At 55.0% G+C, this 21,920-nt stretch overlaps 1 protein-coding gene across 1 annotated transcript in view; it reads right to left on the reverse strand.

Annotated features, from left to right (window-relative positions):
• Positions 1 to 5,251: 5,251 nt before the first annotated feature.
• The window catches only part of MED27 (mediator complex subunit 27), a 186,560-nt gene continuing 169,891 nt past the window's right edge, over positions 5,252 to 21,920 (reverse strand). Inside the window, exons 7-8 of the mRNA XM_010975389.3 lie at positions 7,889 to 7,966; positions 5,252 to 5,779 (exon numbers count right to left, since the gene is read on the reverse strand). Coding sequence (XP_010973691.1) covers positions 5,645 to 5,779; positions 7,889 to 7,966 — 213 coding nt within the window. The 3' untranslated portion in view covers positions 5,252 to 5,644. The remainder of the gene's footprint in view (positions 5,780 to 7,888; positions 7,967 to 21,920) is intronic.

Consider the following 21,920-nt stretch of genomic DNA (forward strand, 5'->3'; position numbering starts at 1 on the left):
GTTTTGCAGGGGGAGTAGAGAGATACCTTGTTCTGGTGGTGGTTCCACAAAGCCACGCACATGGTAAAACTGCACAGGGCCAGCGACACGCAGACACAGTCACGCAGACACACCAGTGAGTGCGTGGATAACCTCATGAAATCCAGTAAGCTCTGTGCATCATACCAGCATCAGCTTCTCGGTCTGAATGTTGTACTCCAGCCGTGCAGGGTGCTAACACCGGGGGAGGCCTGGGAAGGGCATGTGGGACCTGCTGATACACGCACGCTGTTGCAACTTCCTGTGAGTCTATAATTACTTCCAAATAAAAACCTAAAAGCCCAGGAGAGATTATGTTACCGCCATCATACAGGGGACGGCCACCGTAACACAGGACCCCAGGGCGGCCGCTCTCTGCACGCTCCTGACACGGGAGGGCGTGTCGTGTGGTGGAAGCCGCTCCCTTCCTTTCCAGAGTGAGGCTCTCCGCTGGACCCGCAGCGGCCCAGTTAGAGACTGCAGTTCCCAGCAGCCCTTGCAGCCAGGTCTGCCACGGGACTGAGCTCTTGCTAACGAAGTTCGAGTGAACTGACGTGTACCAGGGCTGTGTCTGATCCTACAACACCCGTGCCTCTTCCCAGTTCTGTAAACTCGGCAGGTGCCTGGGACTCAGCTTCCACCATGTGGAGCACATCGCAGGTCACGTGGCGGCGCCAGAGGGCAGAGGAACAGGATCCCTGAGGGACCCCGTGGAGCAGAGCAGCCCTCGGATCTGAAGCGGAAGAGAGGTAAGTGTCTCTGTTCTTTAAGCCACCGTTTTGGGGCTGTTGGAGCAACTCCGCCTTTACTAAGTGGAAAAAAAGCAGGCACACAGCATGATCTTATTCTTTTACCAAAAAACGTGTCCGCACCAACACGTCCCAGCAAGAGGCCCGGAAAGGGATTCCCCGAAGTGCTCTGGCAGTTGTCTCCTGCTGGTGGGAATCAGGGACACTGTTTTCTTTCCTTTGCTTGCCCACATTCCCTAATTTTCTACAAAAGGAACACGTGTATTCCATTTGGAATGGGGAGAGCAAGCCCGGGACGGGGAGAGGAGTTAGACCAGAGTAACGCAGTAAGTTACGGCCCAGCCCACCCGCCGCGGACGGGGGCTGGCAAAGCCTGCTGGCGGCCTGCCTGGCTCTCGGGCACGGCCCCCTGCTGCCCTCCCGCCTCCCCGCATGGCCCCTCTGCTCCCCTCCCTTCCCGTTCCTTCTTGCCCAGGGGGCTGCTTCACTCTTGTCTCTACCAAGCTTGGGAACCACGCTGCACACGAAGCCGGCTGCCAGCAGGACTGGCCTTCTCAGCACCAAACCACCGCTCACACTATCCCCGAGGACAGCCAATCTCTGGCTGAAATCTCAAACTCAATTAGCACCGAGACGGGCTGAAGCTGTGCCTTACTAACTAATCATCTCAAAGCTGCCAAGACTACGCTCTACCTGGGATGTGCCTGTGAACTTTAAGGTTTATCTCTTCAAGTGCTAATAATAGGGAGCAGCCAACTTGCAATTTAAAAATGCAACTTGAGAGTGATCTTTTGAGATTCCTTTCTACTGATTTAAGGAGCTGGAGCAGGGAGAAGGGGGGAAGGACGGTGGAGACTGGGGAGAGAAGCCCGCCTGTCTTAGACAGTGAAGCCTAATTATTCCCCGAGCAGAAGAGCTGGAGGACAGGCCTGTCCATCGCCCAGGCTCATCTCCCGAACGTGCGCTGTCTGCGTCGGACCAGCCCGGCTGGCTGCATCCTCAGGGAGCAGGTGGAGCGAAGCGGCCCCTCCTTCCGGCCAGAGGTGTCTTCGGCATGCCAGTGGGGATGCGGCCCCTGGGAGGCACAAGCAAGCCAGGTGGGTCGTCACGTTTTGTCCTCTATCTGCAGACGTGATGGCCCAACCCTGCCTCCCGTCAAACTGGCGGAGGGTCCAGATCTTGCGAGAATCCTGGTGGCTGAAGCTGCTGTTCCTTCTCCTCCCAGCTCGGGTGACCTTAAAAGACTCTCGATTTAGCATCAGGCCCACACTCTGCCACTCTAAATGCGATGGGGAGCTGGCGCATTAACACTGAAAGATCACCATTTTGTGCCTGCAGCCTTCCGTCAGGGGTGTGAAGTATAAAAACACTGCTCGAAACCAAAAGGCCAACTCCCGGTTTAGCGCAGGGAAAAAAATCTGGACAGCCTTTCACGGCCCCCTCATCCCATTCTGCCTGCTCCTGTCGGGTGCCCTGCTGATTAACAGTCACCTGGCCGGCAGGAAGGACGGGGTGGACGCATCACTGCCGATCCTGGCAGAGAAGCGTCCGCAAGACAGAGATTTCCAAGTTTGGGCCAAGAGTGTTTCTCGGGCAACCCTGGACACAACACGCCTGGCAGAGCTGGGACTGTCAGTCCCTTTGCTTCTGGGGAGGAGGCTTTGCTGCTGAGCAGCCACAGAGCTGGAGGGCGGGGCAGTCTTCTCCCCGAGGGGCACTGTGGTGTGAGCCCTCCAGCCGCACCAGCCCACCTGGGAGTAAATCGGACAACACTTGGAGAGTGCCCGGCACAGAGTGGATGCTGAGCTGCGCGGGGAGTCATTGAGTCACAGAAAGCACCTCGTAGTTCCGGCCTAGTGATCACCCGGGGACAGTCTCCGTAACGTTCGGCCGGCACACCTGTGGATGGCTCCGTTCCTTTCCGTGAAGGGCACCAAAGGATGGTCCCCGACCTGGTGCTCACAGCAGCAGCGGGGCCCAGCTTCTCACAATGCACGTCTTGGAATGGATCCCAATCCATCTCCAGTCTCTATTTTTACCCACTTCAGGTCAATATGTTCTCTGTATTTTAATGGCTGGCACACCGGCTGCTCTCTGTTTGTCTTTTAAGCACCAAGGATCCTGCGATCGGGCAAACCAGCCCCTCTCACCTTCCCAGAGCTCAGCACCCTGCCGTTCCGCTTTCTCCCCTCAGGACCGAAGAAGGAGAAGGTCAGAGGTGGGGATGCCCCAAAGGTTGACAGTCCAACCCTTGTATTTCTTCTCCTCTTTTAATTAGGGACAGTCAAACGAATAGAAAAACAGAACAGCACGCGTCACGCACATATCCAATGCCCAGCCTCAGTAATGATCTACTCACGGCCAATCTTGTTGCGTCCAAAGCCTCAGCCCCCTTCGACTCCCCTGCCTCACTGTCACTGGACAATCAGCTGTGCGTCTCACAGAAGAGGGGATGGGCCCGTGCACGCAGAGGAGGAGCCACCCGTCTGACTCCTCCACCTGGAGCAGGAGGCCAGAGCTCAAGCCCCCGCCCCCAACCCCGGCGGGTCGACCCCCTCCATGCCTTGTGGCTGCTGCCACACTCTACCTGTACTATTATTTACTTACTCTTTTTCTTTAATGGTCTCACTTTTTCATCCAAGGACGTTCATTTAAAATAGAAACTTTTGATCACTCCTGTAAATGGGGAATGCGCACTCTTTGCCACAGATGGTAGGTATCACTAAAGATGACACAGAGATGATGTCATTCACTCTGAGTAGGAACCACTACCTGCCCGAGGCTCTGAACTCAGGGTCTGCCCTCTCTCCACTGAAAACGGAGCTCAGCGGGGCGAAGAAGGACCCTTGGTACCAACCGGGACTCAGATTTGCTGCAGCTGGGAGGACTCAAGCTGCTAAGAACCCGAAGAGCTCTCACAGTGTGGTTTACTGTTACCATAATTTCATTCACCGTCAGGGGGCTGGTTTTTGCACACATGAACGTCTCTGCTGTGCACGGGCAGTCAAGTGGCAGTCAGGATGTACCTGTCGCCTGCACGTGCTCCAAGTCGCTCACAGCAGTCGTGCTGTCATCACTTCGCATGAGCTGTGTGTACCTGTAAGCCCTGCCTAGGGTCAGTCTACTTGCCATTCACTGTCTTCAAAAAGATGGGCAGCAACGCGACAAAATGTTATCACACACCCACTATCCTCTATTCTGGATTTTCTTGCAACAAAGAAGTGTCTCACAAGACCAAAGAAAGGAAGATACCCGCACGTCAGTGAAGCTGTGTTATGATCTGTTACTGGGAGCCCCGGAAAGGGATCGCCTGTCACATGTTAGCCAGTATGACTCGAGGCAGGAGAAACAGCCAACCCCCTTGGAAGAGATGAAAGGAATTTCAAAGCAATGAAAGGCTGGTGTGACCGATTCATGTGTCACACAGGATGATCATTAAAGCCTGCGCCACAGTTTAATTGGCAGCATGTTTCTCTTTCTTAGTGGTTCATAAAATAATGGTGCATCTTACAAGTGATGGCAACTCAAATGTGATAAGCCCCGAATCAGCTGCGGTATGGAGATGTTCCTGCCCTACGTCCTGCCGCCCCAAACGGCACTGAGAGCACGGCCGCCTCCTCGACAGGGCTGAGGTTCTCGCCTGCAGGGCTTGTTAGTAACCAGGTTGCTGGACCCCACTTCCCAGAGCATCTGATTCAGTTGGTCCAAGGTGGGGCGTGAGGATCTGTGTTTCTGATAAGCTCCCATGACGCCACAGCTACAGGACCACACCTGGAGTGGCCCTGTCCATCATTTCCCATCACCAAATCGCCTTCATCTTCTGGCTTCTTTCAGCCCGGTAGGGTTCGGTGTGGAGGGTCTGTGTAGGACCAGAACCCAGGTAGGAGCCACCATTCTTTGGGACTTCTCAGAAGGCAGTGTCTCTCTGGCATCATTCATTATAAAGAGAACATTACTTGTAGTGGAGGCTGGGTCTAGGAAGCTCTGGGGACTCTCCCATCCTTCACAAGACCTTCAGCAGGTCAATGCTTCTCCCTACGAACAGGTTGTGGCTTCAAACTGGGGGTCAAGGCCCCGAATCAGCTCAGCAGTCTGGGCTGGAACCTGTTCATTTTAACATTTACGGCAAAACACGGGACACGCAAGTCAGGCACACCCAGCTCACACGTGTCCCGGCTGGTCACTTGGGCAGGTTCCTTTCCCTTCTGCATGTGCGTGAGTTCCTGGTTTAGTAAAATGAAACATCTGTGTACTTTTTCCCTCAAAAAGAACAATTTTCAAAGCCGCCAAAACATCTTTGAAATGGAAGATTTGCCAACACTGCCCTCTCTCCTGCAAGAAGCAGGGAAATGAGTCCTCAAAAAGCACCATTTCAAATACAGACATCACTAAGTCTGCCTTCCTCGAAAGGCCCAGATCTGCTCACATGTTCACAGAGCTGCACATCAAAGGTGCTTCAAGAAACAGAAGACAAAGCCTTGTCCTGGGTACAAAAGGTTTATTGCTTATAAAAATAAGTTACAAAACAAAACACAAGCCCGCATGACACAAGGGCTCATTCAAACCATGAAACAACTTAGAACACGGACAGACCCAGGAGTCAGCTCACCGCCTCGCTAACATGCAGGGGAGAACACACTGTGTCACTGATACTGAGTACCTCGCAAGGCCTTCTCTGCCTTCCGTTCTCCAGCTAAAGCATCTAATTAGTTCCATCAGCAGAGACGGGGTCTGCTCTTCAAGTTCGGCCTCAATGTGCAGCATGCTGTTTTGCAGGAGGGAGGGAGTGACACCGGGGCTGTGAAGACACGTCTGAGCTATCGGCATCACTTAGGGCTTGTCCGGGACAGTGCCGGACGGGGGTCTGTGGGCGGGGGTTACTGCCGGCAGGTGTCGTGGAAAGCTTCGAGGGTTCGGAAGTCCCTCCACGTGGGGGGTAGGCCATCTTGGAGAAACTTCCCGCAGCGCTGGCACGGGGCCTGGAACAGCTTTATGTAACTTCTTAACCAGGTCTAAAAAGAGAAGTGAGGAGAGAAATGAAAGAAACAGGATCCGGGGGATTCCAATGTCATCCTTTCCGTCAGGCCTAATGATCTCGAGGGCTGTGACCCCAGGAGGGACCCTGTGATTTTACAAAACGCTGCACGCAGAATCCGCAAGGTCACAACACTGCTGATTTTCAGTTCTGGTGCACCCCGGGCTCCTCCCAACGAAGGGAGCTTTAAAATAGAAACCCCTCCTCTCAGAGGCAGGACACGCTCCCGGAGGAGTGGCCGTGAGCTAGGCACAGCCTCGGGGCTCCGGGGCTGCAAGTAACACTTCACCCCCAAGTTCCGCGTCTCCTGGGTGTTAGCACTGATCCTCTCCCAGGTCACCACCCGGAGGTGGGCGTGGACGCGTGCGGAGGGGGCTGCGCGTGGGTGGCGATTTCAGAATTCTCTCCTAAGGTCAACGTGCCTTTCTTCTAATCTGATTTCAGAGGTCACCACTCACTGTCACGACGTGGCCCAGTGCACCTGGGGGGAGGGTGGGGCCGACCTGGTGCCACCAAATAACATAATAAACAGCAAGTACAGCCTTGAGTGGTTCAGAGTTCAGAGTTCCCTCGGGCATCATACATAAGGATGAGACTCACATAACTCAATTCTCAAACTCAAGGAGAGCGTGAGCTCGCCGACCCAAACCCATGGTAATAGGCAGCGAGTTAAGCAAGTTCTCACTGTGATGGGGGCACGTGAATCTCGTCATTCAATGTCCTCCTAAATTACGCCGGTCAGAGAAAATTGTTCTTTGAAGAGGTCGGCAAGTTTACTGCTACAAATCCTATCTTCATCCGCGCTGTCTTCCTGGAGGCCGACAGTGACCCCCGATTCTGTCCCCCTGCTGAAGGCTGGTGTTGGAGGTTTTGGCAATAAACAGGAGGAGGTCAGTGGATCCTCCAGTTAAACTATTTTTACTTCTTGATCTCAGGGTCAGTGACCAAAGGGAAACTGGGCATCACAACCTGTTAGGTTTAAAAGCAAGTCTTTCTATCGACATGAAAGGGAAATGCTTGCTGAAGACAGCCGCCTGACACGGTCTCTCGACACAGGAGAGGACCGCTGTGTGGACGGCTGCGCTGAGCACCTGGGTCTGCTTCGGCGGCCTCCCCAGTGTGGGACTGATCAATGAGCTGGGCTGTTATTTTCTGAGAAATAAACTGCAGGCTCCTAGAAGCTTAATTGTGGCAGCAAATGGGAGGAGACGGAGTGGAGGAGTGATCCGCCTCCCATCTGCCAGCACTGATCGGACTTGCGGACGGCTCTGTCTCCTGAGTGCCTTCTCTAACGGCAGCCTTCCTAGCGTGAGTTTAAAAGGGGGGTTTAACAGCAGTGAACAACGGAGCCGACTGGTGTGAGCACAAAGCCAGGTCAGTGTGGTGCCCAAACAGCTGGCCAGTTCTGTCGGGACGTGGTGGACACAGATGTTGGCCCTGCTCAGGCCAACCTGTGGTCACATGATAAATTTGGGCGGCCGCATGCTAATGAAGTGGCTCGGGGGAGGTGGGGGGCGGAGGAGGGTTCCTGACCTGTAGGACTGATTTCCACAAGGTAAGTATTCCGGTTCGATGTCAAGCTACCAGTGGCTGAACAACCAGCTCAAGAAATCCTGGACATTTAACAAGAGCTGGCAGCAGCCGACTCCAGCAAACCAGAGACCACAGGAATGGCTGATTCTGGGTCAGTCTCCTTCCTGAGCTCTGACACTGCCAGGCCAAGGCGTAGGTGTCTTGGAGGAACGACAGGATTCATCTTAGTCACTGCACCTGCCCAGCGCCAAGCGCAGGGCCTGGAGCTCAATGAACACCCAGTGACTAAATCAAGGGTGGGGACTGTGTCGGACGATCACTTCTGAAACCACCCACGTTTGCTCAGCACGGGCAGGAAACACCAGCTAATTAAGAGGGAACTGGTTTCTCCTAGACCCGTCCCCAGTTTAAAAGACGAATCATTTCCAAACTGGGCCGCCTCCTGCCGCGAGGCCCCGGCGAGATGAAGGCGAGCCGGCCGCCTTGTGAGCTGTCTGTCCTCACCCGGAGGGCCAAGGACCAAGGGGGAGACTTGGCTCCCAAAGCCACTTACCATGAAGGACCGGACCACAACATCAGGCATCTGGGGCAGCTGATAGTGGAGGAGGGCAGTGGTGGCATGGTCTGTCACCTGGAACCAAGGACAATGACTGGGGTTAGAGCCACTGGGAGCCAGCACAGAGAGGACAAGACGAAGGTGCTCCTTTTATGTGACATCTCATGGAGGAAAGGACAGCTGATAAAACCTGAAGGTCGAAAATTAATTAGCGAAGTTGGGGGCAGGGGAGGGGAAAGAGGTGTGCTGCAGGCAGGTCACAGGTATTCAGGCCTGGAGGCAAGTGGAGTGAGGAACTTTCCAGCAACCCCAGGCAGGTGCAGCACCTGAGAGAGCAGAGAGTGCGAGCAGTGGAGAGGTAAAGAGGGGGCGCACCACAGAGCCGCATCTCTGCAAGAAACACATGAATGCAGAGGCTTACTGCCAACTGTCCACGTTCGACATCTTTACCTGGGAGTGCTTTTCCAGCCCGTGTAATTGGTCTTTCTGCTCCCTTTAATTCCCATTCTGTCTCATAATTTGTAGCTGCATAGCTTGTGATGGGGGCTGACCATTTCTGATGATCCTTCCCTTAGGTCTCAGGTTCCTACCGTCACCTTTCTGAAAAGCTGTGCCACTCCCAGTGTGGCCCTCTGACCAGCCCACTAAGAGCCCAGGTCTCTTTTCAGTGCCTAGTGGGCTACACCCACTGTCCCCTAGCTCCTTCAACAGGGCCAAGGGCACGACTGCTTTAAGTACTAGCAGTATCTGGTGACCAGAGGGAAGGGGCACTGGGTTTAGGCCCTGGCACTGTCTGCTGGCTTCACCTCTCTGGGTCTCAGTGTCTCTCCGGAAAAGTAAAGGGCTGGACTGAGATCCCCTGTAGTTTTGAAATTCGATGACACCATTGATGGCTAATGTCTGCCATCCATCAGCAAATTAATAGATTCTACCTAATGTGATAGTTGTGTTCAAACTCATGGTTTTATTTGGCTGTCTTCATTAGGGACTCCTGCCATTACAAATGTTGTGGTTAAAAAACAAAATGAAACAACCCCACATAAAAATGATCAACTCTGAGAACAAGACTAAGCATGGTCTGCTTGTGTTGACCTGTCAGTTTTTCCCGCCCCGACCAGGACACTGTGACGGGCTGACAGACAGACCTCAGCAGCAAAACGACCAGGTGGAAATCAGCAGGGCGGGTCCGGGCCTCGCTTGGGGAGTTGCAAATGATCCAGAAGCTAGCCCAGCTGCGTCCACACCCAAGGCCAGAGAGGCCACACCCCCAAGAGTGAGGCCGCGGGCTCCCTGGCTTACAGAACCCCCTCTCAGCTGCGGCTCCCCCCCCACCCTGGGAAATGGTCATGGACGTGAAGTGCTTCTCCTCCACCAGGCTGGGGTCTGCCCGCCCCCTCTCTTCCACTCTCCCTGGCCCTCGGACTCGCCCACTCTCCCTCTGGGCTCCCATGGCCTGCCCGGGCTGGTGGGCCCCACTAGAAGGTCAGGTCTGTGTAGGCAGGGATCACACTCATCTGGTTCATGCTGTGTCCCCAAGGCCTAGAATACCACCTGGCACCTAGCAGGGTCTCAGTACATATTTGCTGAATCAAGAAATAAACTGCAAAGGGCCCACTCATCAAAGGCCACGCACCAGAAACACCTGTACTGGCTTCCTTGCAAATACAGTTCATGTACCCAACAGTGTTGAGAAATTCTTACCCAAGTGACTTTCAAGATTAACTTATTCCTCCAAGTGCAAAGACTGTTTTTATTTTAAGCATTTCTGACAGACAGCTTTCTAAAATGAGCAATGCCTTTAAAAAAAACCAAAAAAAAAAAAAAAAAAAAGCCGGTAGTAATGATAACTTGGCAAAATGGCAGGTGGTGACCGGCAGGGTGAAATTAATGGCTACAAAACCCAGCCAAGCAAGTGGGGCCCCAGTGATACCTGAGCTTAGAGCCTGGCTCTCACCCTTCCAGATGCCTTGCTAAAACCCCATGCAAGTGGCAATTATGGGCTGGTAAGACACTCCTTACAATCACATTTCCCAAAGAAACAAAGTTTCTGCAGAACTCTCCTGCCCTTACCACTTACTGCACAAAGCCTCTCACAAAGCCCCGCCCTCACCGAGCCCCGTGGAGCAGGCAGGCAGGCTGGCTTTGCTGCCCCCGGTTCCGGGTGTGCTTCTTTCCCAAGAGGCAGAAGGTCCATCTCCTGTCCCTGGGTGGGTCTAGATCTGGCCGTTGGGCACTCTGAGCACCTGGCCTGGGGCCCAATTCCCCAAGCAGACTGGTCACCCAGAGGCCACATTCATGGCTGGGATGCTTTGTCTGACAGCACATTTTCTTTTTACAATTTTTAGCACATATTTAAAGTTCTGAAAACGTCCCCTAACTTGGATCCCCAGCCTCTCTCGACACATCGGAAGATCTGGGGGCAGTAATAGTGCACCTGCCTCATGGGTTGTAGTGAAGATTACATGAGTCCAACCACGTGATGTGCTCGGCTCCTAATTATCGCTGGGACCGTGACCTGGCCCTGCCCCCACATATCCAAGTGGCCGCCGTCAGCAGGAGCCAAGGAGGGGTGGTGCCTCTGGGCAGGGCACGCATCTGCCGTTTGCCTGGCGTCCTGTCTGGCACCCAAGCCCGCTTCACTCATGCTATCTGCCTGGCCCCGTGGCTTCTGGAATTTAGGGCCTTTACCCAAACACTGCCAAGAATCTCTGCTCCCCATCCTCCTGCTTGCTGGGTGCCTGGCAAACCTGTGCCCACCTCCCACCTCCCTCCCTTGGCTGACCTCTGAACTTGACCTCTTCGGGCTGAGTTTTGGTATCTGCAAGGTGTCAAGCCAGGGAAGGCATCATGCTAATTTCAGGGATGCTCTTCCACACCTGCTCCTCCTCTGTGTTCTCAGTAACAACACCGCCCTCCACCCAGCGGCCTCAGTCGGAAATCCAGGCTTTTCCTGCCACTCACACTCAGGCAGTCTCTTGCATTACAGATCACTCATCTCGAATCCCTCTGCTCCTCCCCACTCCACTGTCTGAACTCCAGCCTCCTGTCGCGATGAGCAGAAGAGCCCCACCTCGTTCCCTCCCTCTGTGGCTCCCGGAGGGGACATTCTGCACTGAGGGGGTGAGGTCTGTGGCTCTGGAGGTTTATGTTCTGGCTCCACCTCATCCAGCAGCACCACCTTGGGCAAGTTCCTTCATCTTTTTTAGCTGCAGTTTGCCCATCTGGAAAATGGGGATAATAGCAAATAGTCCCCATCACATGGGATAACTGTGAAGATTAAATAAAATAACGTGTGCATGTTGTTCAAGACGTATTAGCGGTTAGTATTACAAAGCTAGAAATCTAACTTAATGTCACTCCCCCGCTGAAAACCTGTTCAGAGCATGTGAATGCACTTAGGACAGAATTCAGGTGTTAACCTGGCATTCGAGGTCCTGCCTCCTCTCCTCTCCTGCCTTCCGAGATGTCTCAGACCCTAATGCTCTGGCTCCTCCTCCTCCAATGCTCCCTCCCCTCCCCACCTTCTCCTCCTGGGCTCCTCTTCCTCTTTCTGGGACTGGTTTAGATCCGTGTGCTCGGGAAAGCCTCCCAGAACCCCGACTGGGTCATGTCTCCTGGCTCAGATCTTTCCTTTCACAGCATTCCTCACGACTGAGCTTGTATAATTATTTCTCTGCCATTTTTGTTAGTGTCACTCTCCCTAACTTGACTGTGAACTCAGAGCTGGAGACCATGTCTGCCTAGTGCCTGACACAGAGGTTCTCCAGATGTGTGTGCTGACTGAACAGATGATCCCTTCTGCCACTCAGACATCCAGGGAGACTGGCTCACGTGAGGTCTGGGGGCAGAAGCAAGGGCCTGACGGGTGGAGAGAGGGAGACAGGAGCTAAGGACTATGCACCCTGCTGGGAATCTTGACTCTCCATCTGCTGGGAGTTGCCTGGGTTCACTGTCGGGTCCTCCCTTCCTTCCTGGAGCACAGGTACTTTCCAGGCTCCCTCATGGCTGGGCCACGGGCTCAGTTCCGGCCAAGGCAGCAGGAAGCGGAAGTGGCGGGTGTTACTTCCGCCGGAGACAGTGCAGAGCAGCGTGGGCTCTCCTCGCTCTCCTTTCCCAGCGGTGTTGAGAGCCACGCTCCGATGGTAGATTCGCAAGACGGGGGAGCCTCTGTGAAGTCGGGTCCCAGGGTGACTGTGGAGCTCAGCCCTCCAACATCTCAGGGTGGGTGTGCAGTGTGAGCAAGAAATAAACTTTTGTTGTTTTCAACAGCAAAAATGATGAAGTTTGTTACAGCAGCCTTCTCTCTCCCCTTCAGACTGAAATACTGTATCCTCCTTGGGTATTTATTTCCCACCTATAAGATGAGCCATGGTGTCTGCCAGTTGGGCCCACTGTAGACCTAGAATCAGAATCTCCGGGGTGGGGCCCAGAGACCAAGCCAGCCTCCCTAGCTACGCTGGGGATGCCAACGTGCAGAGGCTGCATACAGATCCCCTGGCGGTCCTGCCACCTGGCAGCTGCGGATTAAGCAGGTAGGTGTGGGGTGGGGCTGAGACCAGGCACTTCCCACAGACTCCCAGGCCTACCCCTGCTGCAGCTGAGGGACCAGGCTGCTCGGGTGGCAGAATGTTCTGGGCATGACAGGAAAAAGGCCTTTAAAACAAAGGCCTGCAAACCCGAAGCAGAACTTGTTTTTTTATGAATCAAGATGAACAATACTACCCAGATTTCATGATGGGGCTGTGGAAAGAGGGGGTGGGGCAGTGGTGGTGAAATATTTTCCTAGTGAAATGTTTCCAGTGGGTGGGGGGGATCGGTGGGGTTCCCCTTACTTCTGAAAGGTGCTTTCTCAGGGCCACAGGATGCTTTTATTAACCTGATAATTACCTTCACGAGAGCTTATGATGTGTGTGCTCTGCTCATTCCACCCCCAAGGTGACTAAGGAAGCTGTCTCCTTCTGTCCATTTGGAGACTCAAAGAGGTTGGGAAGGTGCCCAAGGCCACAGAGCTGACGGTGAGGGGCGGCGGGTGCGTGAGCCCGGACGCTGCCAGGCCCAAGCCTGTGCCTCCTCTCCTAGGACAGCGCTGGCCAGCTCTCCCAGTTTGCCGATAAAGGCACCTGTCCCAGGTGCCTGGCGTCACCTGCCTACCACCTCCCAGCCTGGTCAAGTCCACCCAAAGCCAGAGCCCCGATGCCAGATGCAGGTTAAATCTGTGAACGTGGCTGCTGGGTAACAGGCTTCCCAAGAGCACAACAGACTGAATTTACAAGAAATGTCCTCCTCCAGATGCGGCTGAAGTGGCGCCCCAGAGCTCCGTTTTGGATCCAGGCAGGGCACATAATCAGTTCTCCCTTTACTGGGTCGGAAATATGGTCAAATTCAGCCTTTTTCAAAAGGTCCAGTATAAACTATCCTCTTAATTGCCAAACGGTGGCAGCTTTTTCTAGCGCTGACACGATCATTTAATTTCTTCAGTTTTCCATCACCAATTACAGAAATATTTTAACACAAGGAAACAAAGCTGACTGATTTGCTATGTTTTTCCTCCCCTCCTCCCAAACTCCTCCCCTGGTTTTCAGGTTCCCATGGCTGAACTCCAAAGCAGCAGGTAGGACTTGGTTGTCAGATGTGGGGGAAATTCACCTACAATGATCTTCCTTTTTGTCAAAGTATTCTACCTTCAGTATTTTTTTGTTTCACACTTTCAACAACAAAGTTGTTTTTTCGCTCAGCATCCAAGACGTGAAAAAAAAAAAAAAAGGCCTGAGGCAACAACAACAAAAATGGCTATTAACTAATTTAAATGGGCTCTGGGCGTCCCAGCCTGGTGTGGGTCCCATTGTGATGGACAGCTAATGAGATTCCCCTGGGAGATGAAAGCTCGGTCTGGCAGCAGCGGAGGCCAGGAAGGGCACTAATGCTCCTGCGAAAGGGAGGCCATTCACCCCACCAGTGAGTGCTGCTCTGAAAAGAGCTCAGAAAAGATAAAAGCCGATGGCGAGCCTGAGGTAAGGGAGAGAGGAGAAGACATGGAAGTAACAATAAACCAGGGAGACAGGGGACCCAGCCAAGAGGAGTGGAGGGGGAAGTGACTGCGATGAAACCAGCAAGGGCGGGAACAGGACAGCCGGGTCCCAGAAAGACAGGAAAAAAGAGGAGTGTGCAGACACCGGGGACTCTGCCAAGAGCTGCCCCGTCTGACCTCAAGCCAAATAAAAACTGCAGATGCTGGCCTAGTTTGGGGTGCATTCCCATCTCCAGGCTGGGCTGCAGGTGATTTATTTCTTTAGAGTAGGGTGACATGTCTATTGACCGTCAACACCCCCACTCTGCTTTATCAACCTTACCTTCAGTTTTCTCCTCCACCAAGCGGGGCTCACCGGAAGTCCCCCACCCCCAGCTCAAAGAGGCAGAGGAGGTCTTCCTGCGCCCAAACTGACGGGGAACCAGGCTCAGAAAGGGAGAAAGGAATCTTTCAAAAGACCTTGAAACAGCTGCCAGTCAACACCCTGGGGAAGGAGCTGCCAGTCAAAACAAGTCTCCCAAAGCTCCTCCACCATGCTGTGCGCAAAGCGCTCCGGCGCCTTCACTCCCAGGACCTGAGAGCCGGAGGGTCCTTCGGAGATGACGAGTTATTTTTGCTAAACCCAAAGTGGAACTGCCAGCAACAAGGGCAGCGATCCAAGCCGATGTCTGCTGAGCACCGGCCCCGAGCAGGGGCTGGTCTATACCGTGCAGCCGGTGAGGAGCCCGGGCTCTGGGGCCAGACTGCAGGGGTTTGGATCTTGTCTGTCACTACAAGCTGGGCGACCCTGGACACAGATCACACGTGTCAACGCAGGGAAAGCGCTTGAACGGTGCCTGACAAGCAGCAAGTGCCCACCTAACGTGAGGCATCATCTCTTCTTCTCGCTTAATCCCCACAACCTCGTGATGGCGCCACTGATGGAGGACAATTTCCACTTCCACGTGTGGAAGCGAGGTCACAGGGCGGTTAAGTGACCTGCCCAAGCCAGGCAGCTGCTGAGAGCAGAGCAGGGCCCTGGGCCTCGGGGCTCTCTGCGCCAGGCCTTCGAGTGGACAGAGGCTGGGGGGGAAGTGGGAAGGTGGCACCTGAGGCCATCTCCTCCCTAGAAGGGAAGGGACCCAAGACACTTAGGGTGGAGGCAGCACTCCGCCCCAAGTCTGTTTACTTGCACCCCCGCCCTGCCTCCCTCTGCCTCACACAGCTCTCCTGCCTCCACACTGGAAGCTTCTGCCTGTCTTGCTCACCACCCACCCTGAACAAGGCCTGACACCACCATGGGTGGGCCCTCAAGAGGAGCTCAGGACTGAATGAGTCTCTCCGCCTTGTAGAACGAAGTGGGAAACGGCAAATGAAAGGCAGCAGCACTTAGGGAGGTGTGCACACAGATTAATCAAAGGCCATGAGCAGTAGAATCTAAAAGGGCGGGGGCCGAAAAGGGGGAAAGCCCACTGTTGCCATGGTGACTCTGGCATCCAGAACACACTCTTCTTCCCACCTGCGCTTCTCCCTCCCCAGCTGAGGGGGCAAAAAGGACGGGTTCAGGTCCAGCAAGACCATTTTCTACTGATGATCAGTCCCCCAGAGCCAGGCTTTAAGGCGGCCAGGCAGACTTTGTTCTTTACCATAAGGGAAGGAGGGAGGACAGAGTGGTGACTCACAGAAAGGACCAGTGAGACACCAGGAGGGGACAAAAACTCTTCTAATATATTATCATTCCCCAGCAGTTTCCTCTTTTAAAAAGCAAGGATATGCTGTACTTCTTGGTGGCCCAGGGACTGTTCTTGGGTCCCTGAGCCCCTAAGGTAGTAGGTGTGGTCCCGACTCGGTGCGGGCTTCCGGGCTGGAGGGGAGAGCTTGCAGAGCAGCAGGGGGACGAGCACAGACCTGGGGGTGGGCTGCTGGGCACCAGGACCTGTGTTGCTAAGAAGCTCCCGAAGGAGACTCTTGGTGTCAGCAGTGTTAGGAACCACGGGTGAGCAGGCTGCTACAGGTCACTGCCCGCTTCCCACCACCAGGGGGCAGGACTGGGACCGCGCAGTCTGGGTAGGGGCTGAGCCTGAACACTGGCCCCAGCAGTTACGCGGTGCTTTTCCTAACATGATGGATTAATGGCCCCAAGTACATTATCCGCCAGCACACAGCCCACGAAGCCCAGGGCCTCCCCTGCTGAGCTCAGAGAGCTGGAGCTTCTGCCGATTAAAAGTATGTCCCACAAGATTAATAAACAGGAAAAGTTAAGTACCCAAGTGCTTAGAAGCTGCTTATTTAAGAGAAGCCTGGTAGATAGACCAAGATTGGGCTGTCCTCCACCCAGCACCTGCTGTCACACACTGTGAGCAGGAGCTTCTCTGGCCCGTGCTAACGTGAACAAAAGGCAGCGTGGTGGGAAAGGACACGGAGCTGTGGGGAGGCCAGGGTTCAGTCCCGGACTCTTCACTAATTATCCAGGTGACCTTGGCTGCATCACTCCCCCCACTGGCCCTCAGTAAAAGAGCATGAGGCTGGGATCCCTGGGCGCTTAGAGGTCTAGGCTTTCAGTGGACACCGCACAGGGCCTGACTGCACGCCCTGAGGGCACACCTGTGCTGAGCTCCACCCTCGGGCCAACCAGCTGTGACATTAAAGACCTTTGTTCTCTGAAAAAGGACAAGCTGATCCCAGCAGGCAGCAGAGGTGCCAGGGTGCCAGGTTCCCGCCCCGCTCCGCCTGCCGCTCTGATGTGATGGTACCCTCACACAGTCCTCAATTTCGGGGCCGGTTACAAAGAGCTCAGAACCACGGAGACCGTCAGCACAGCACTATTCTTGGGAACTTCTTTCCATCTCAACAGGTTTCAAAGAGACTCTGGAGCACAAAGTAGCAGGCAGCAAAGCCAAACATTTGCTACATAGTCGTACCCATGCTGGTCCTGCAAGTCAGAGAGATAAAAATAAACTTTCATTCGCTGGATATACTTTAATGCCACACAAGGAGATTGGCCCAAGAGTCTGGGTCTCCACTCAGGATTTTGCCAAAGACAGACCCACCTTTCACAAAAGACACTAGAAATCTCTTGCAAGGAGAAAATTCTTTGTGGGTCTAGGAGTCAAAGATGTGAACCTGGCTTTTTAAATGTTTCAAGAGACAGCAATGCTGCTCCAAGGATGAGCACTGTTTCAAGAATACTGAAAACAGTCCCAGAAGTACTCATTCCATGAAAAGAGAAACCATCATTATTTCAAAATTGAATGCTATGAAGCCAGTCCTGCAAGTGCTGGGGGTGGGGGTAATGGGGAAGCAGCAGAGACCAGCTTCTAAAACTGGGGTAAGAGTACAGGAGAGCGGAAGCACGGGGGTTCAGTTTTTATTACGCAGCCTGAGCCTCTCATCTGTGCCCTGGGTTTGTATGCCACGGGCCAGCAGACCCAGAGGCCCGAGGAGGAAGCATTGCAGTTCAGGGGGACTAGGGATTACTTAGACAAGATCAATACTTCCTTCTCTGCCTGATGAAGGAGCCATCTGCACGGGCTCTGAGGGGCTTATGACTGTCCACTGGAGCCTGGCAATGCTGCTCTGGGATGAGACCGGGGCAGAGCTGTCTGGGAGGGAACTGGAGAGGGGAAGACAGACACTGCCACTCCACCCTTTCTGAAATCCCCAGCCACAGCTTTGAGATCAGTCTCCATCTGAGGATGAGACCTTGCCTATAAAGTACAGAACACGGCCTGTGGCACAGACCAGGGCCTCCATAAAGGAGTTTTTGTTTGGTTTGAGAGGCTTCAAGCTGACCCTCTTGAAAGTCCCAGCCAAGATGCCACTGATGCTCCAAAGGGAAGCCTCTCAAATCCCTGGGCTGTTGAGGGCAGACTGGTTGCAGACAGCCTCCAGAGGTGGATGTGCCTCCCCTAAGCCACTCTGCAGCCACCTGCGGGACCCTGCGGACACCATGGCATAGCATATGTGGTCCTTAATGTCCTGGGTCCCACCCTCGTCTCCCTTGGTCCCCACGTCACACACCAGCAGTATCAGCTGCTTTAGCAATTCCTCCTCCTCAGCTTCGCTGACTCTGCTCTGCACTCAGGCCTGGAAGGCCCTTCCCCTGGCCGAGCCCTTCTCCCACCTGGAGACTTGGGCCAGGGGCCTCCCCTCCCACCCTGGGCCCTCCTGCACCCCCAGCAGCACCCTGTGGGTGCCCCAGTCCTGCACTTGCCCGACCTGTGACCGGAGCCTCTGCCTCAGCCTGAGCTGTGCTCTGCACTGGCACCACTCACCTGATAGGGCCCCGAGTGAAGGAGAGATGAAATACGTGAGGTGCTGTTGTTTTATTTTTGGCCAGCGGGGTTCGGGGAGCAGAGTGAAAGGAGGACTTCAGGGGTGGGAAAAACTGAGGTCACGGGGCGCTGCAGGGAGAGGGGCCTAGGTGAGCAGGGAAACTCCAGTGAGGACGCGGGGAGCTCTCCAGGGTCCTGACCAGCTTTAAGCTTCTGCCAAAGGCCTTGGGCAGCGCCGAGAGGAGCCGCACACAAAAGGTCCTTCACATTTCCCAGGATTAAGGAATACAGGCTCTTCCTTTAAAGGAACAAAAAAAAGTTCAACGCTCTCCAGATGGTAAAACGCCAGATTCTGCTGCCGGCTGCCAGGAAAGCCCAGTCCCAAAGATACCTGACTTGTTCTGCACCCACTTGGGGTGATGTCATTTTCTGCAGGAACAGCCTTGCCGTTAGAGAAACACATCCAAAGACATCTGGGCTCCCAAGGAAATACAGACAATACCACCTACTTCCTCAGCAAACTCGAGGCAACTGCAGAAGAACAGAGACCGTGGTGCAGGGGGTGAGCCCTGCCTGAGAGGCGGCTGCTGTGGTGCTGGGTGCCTTCTGCACAGCGTCTGCTGGGTGGGGGGTATGGGGGGGTTGGGGTGGGACACATCCATCTCAGCTGCCTTCTGGGGCTCACCAGAGGTGCCACTAGCCTTCTCAGGACACAAGGGGCTGTTCCAGGTTCCTGAGACTGTCATTCTAGGTCAGCATGTCAGTGCTGCCCCAACAGCACCACTGGGGGCTTGTGATTCGGGTGACTGACCTTCGGACCAGGAGAGGAGAGAACGTGCCTGGAGAAAACCGAAGGCAGATGATGCTTTGGTGTGTGGATCTGTCACGGCAGCTGGTCTTTGGTTTACTTTACAAAACACACCCAACCTAAAATGGACCCCACACAGAGACGGCCGCGGAGTCGAGTTCCACGCCCCTCCCGGCAACGGCAGCTGACGTCTGCTGCACACGTGCGCTATGACCGCACCGCCGGGCTCTTCCCAGCACTCTCAGCACGCTGAATCCTCACGATAAGTACCCTATGGCGTAGGCTTTATTGTTACCCCCTTTTAATTGCTGGGGGACCTGAAGCCTGAAGAGAGGGGCTAAATCCCTGGCCTGAGGTTCCCAGCCAGCTAGTTCACGCACAGCAGTGCGGGGTGCAAACCCGGGCCTGATTTGAGCCTGTGCCTTACATCTGGGTCCACTGCGCAGAGGCCAGCAGGAGGGAGGAGGGCGGCCACTGCTGACGAGCGCCTGAGAAAAGCCGGTGAGTCACAGGCCAGAAGTCCGCCTCACACTTCACACCGACGGGCTCAGCTACCCTCACACCCATTCCTCTTATCTTCCCTGCTTTGCAGGTGAGGAAACAGAGGCAGGTGAGGCCGCACAGGGAGCAGTGGTGAGCTGGGGTCTGAACACGTGCAGCATGGTGCTCACCACGGTGCTGGATCGCCTCTCTCCCAGCGGTCACTGTGGGGAATGCGGTGGGAGGCGGACGGGGAGCGGGCTGGGACTCTCCGTGGGCGGGCGGGCGGGCTTGCTGCCGGGAACATGCCCCGCGGCGCCGGGGGGCCTGTGGGCTGGTGGGAAGGGGTGTGGGGAATGACAGGAGGCTGGGCTTCCCAGAAGCCGCTCTGGGTTCTGACCTGGGGTACACTGAGTCTCAGGCAACCCCTCAGGAAGAAGTCAGCTACGGAGATGAAACCGAGCCCTCTGGCCTCCTCTAATGGCAGAGAACCACAAACCACTTCCAGCGGGCGGGCCGGCTTTCCTGCTCCACAGTGACCGTAACACCGGGGGCTGGCGGGCACCCCGACTCTCGGTCACCACCACCCGCAGCGGCGGGGGAGAGAGCCTTGCAGAGGGAAGGTACTGGGGTCTCATGAGGGGGAAACAAAGGATCCAATCTCTCCTGGGTTTAGAAGCTTGGGAATATTTCAACACACCCCCTAAGAGAAGAGGTGGTGATAAACAGCTTTCCAGCTATAGAGTGTGTGTAATGATCCCGCCTTTCTCGGCTCCCAGGCCCCCCTGGGCTGACACACCATCACCACCCCTGTTTTCCTTCTGCCCACCCAGCCTGGTCAGTACAGCCCGGCTCTCGGCTCAGGAAAGGGCTGCCCTCTGGGATGGTCGTGGAATTGCCTGTCGCCTCTCCTGTCCTGAAGCTCGTCGACAGCCCAATACTTGGCTCATGCCGTGTTCCCCGGCACTGTCCTCCCTCATCCAGTCCACTGACAGGAATCTGTCTTCCTCCACTGGCCCTCGCACCAGTCAGTCATTCGCAGGCTTTACGCGACTGTGACTGCCAAGACACACCGGGGCGCCAGCGACAGGGTGCACAGAAACAGGACGCCAGTGCACCATGTTCTATTGACCAGAAGTTCTCCTTTTTGGAAAAAGAGCATTTAAAAGAAGAGGGGACCGTGAGAGCAGCACCAGGCTCTGGACAAAGCACAGGCCCCCTTGTGACATGAGAGAGAGCCCCTCCTGGGGGCTGAGGAATCCCGTCCCGGTGCGGGGGCCTCTGCCCACGTGGGCCTCCCCTGAGGGGGGCACCGGGCCAGGAGAGGACAGAGATTTGGCGTGAGGTCTTAGGCCTCTCTCCACAGCCCCAGCCTCTTCCAGGGCCCTACCTGTGGTGCTTGAAGAGGGCCTTTTGAAAGGAAACGGGAGTGGGCTGGCTGGGAGCGACGGCAGACATCACAGAGCACGAGACTGAACATAACGACTGTTTGTTGAGCCTCTCTGGTGACGTGCGATGTGGCGGCAGCCTACACGCACAGGGAAAAGGGACTCAGCCCCGTGCAAAACAGGCTAGCCCTGCCCTCAGGGAGCAGCCCCCCGTCGGGACAGTCCCCTCTCCTGGGGCGTGGAGTTAGCGCTGTGCTGGGCCTGGCGCTTACTGTTTGGGCAGGCACTCAGTCTATGCCAGGTACTCCGTGTTTCTAAAACTTCTCTTCTAGGGATGGCTCAGTCTCGCCCCTCGGTGGAGTCTGCCCCACGTGGAGGCCAGTTTTTGTATCAAAGCACGAATGAGCAAGCGAACCAACGAATGAGTGCCTGAGCACAGGGATGAGGACGCAGTGGCAGCCTGCCCACAGCATCACCCACCGCCGGATAGGACGGCCCACCTGTCCGCAGCTAAGCTCTGCTGACGGCACGGGCCCGAGAGGGTTACTCTTCCCTCTGCTGCCTCTAGAATAACGACTGTGGACTGAGACATCTGCGGGCTATGACTTTTGTGCTTTGCCTCCAACTGAAAAAGCTGCGAGGCAGGCGCCAGTCCCTCTGACACTGTCTCTGGCTTCTCCACCTGCCTACCTGGGGCTGCACACACCCCACCTCTTTCTTTGGCCTCCCTGCCAAGACTGAACACAGTAAGGAGCTGCGTATTTGCTCCCACTCTTCCTAAGTTACTGGATGAAAATGCCCACTGTTTTGAAGTGAAGAGGTTAAAGATCAAAACAGTGACTGCCCCTGCAGAGTTTAAATGTCAGAAAAATCTGAACACGCTTGAAACCTTTCCTGGCTCTTTGTGATTCTGCCCTTTCAGACTGTCCCCCCCTATTTCCAAGTTCCATTCTCTGAATCTGTGCTGCTGGAGACTTGCTGGCTATAAAAAGCTCCTTCACCCCAGGACGGAGTGCAGAGAGCCCCCAGGGAACCCCAGTCAACAAGGGGAACCTGTCGGCAGTCGTGGACC

This window comes from Camelus dromedarius, chromosome 10 (genome assembly GCF_036321535.1).
Source record: "Camelus dromedarius isolate mCamDro1 chromosome 10, mCamDro1.pat, whole genome shotgun sequence".
NCBI lineage: Eukaryota > Metazoa > Chordata > Mammalia > Artiodactyla > Camelidae > Camelus > Camelus dromedarius.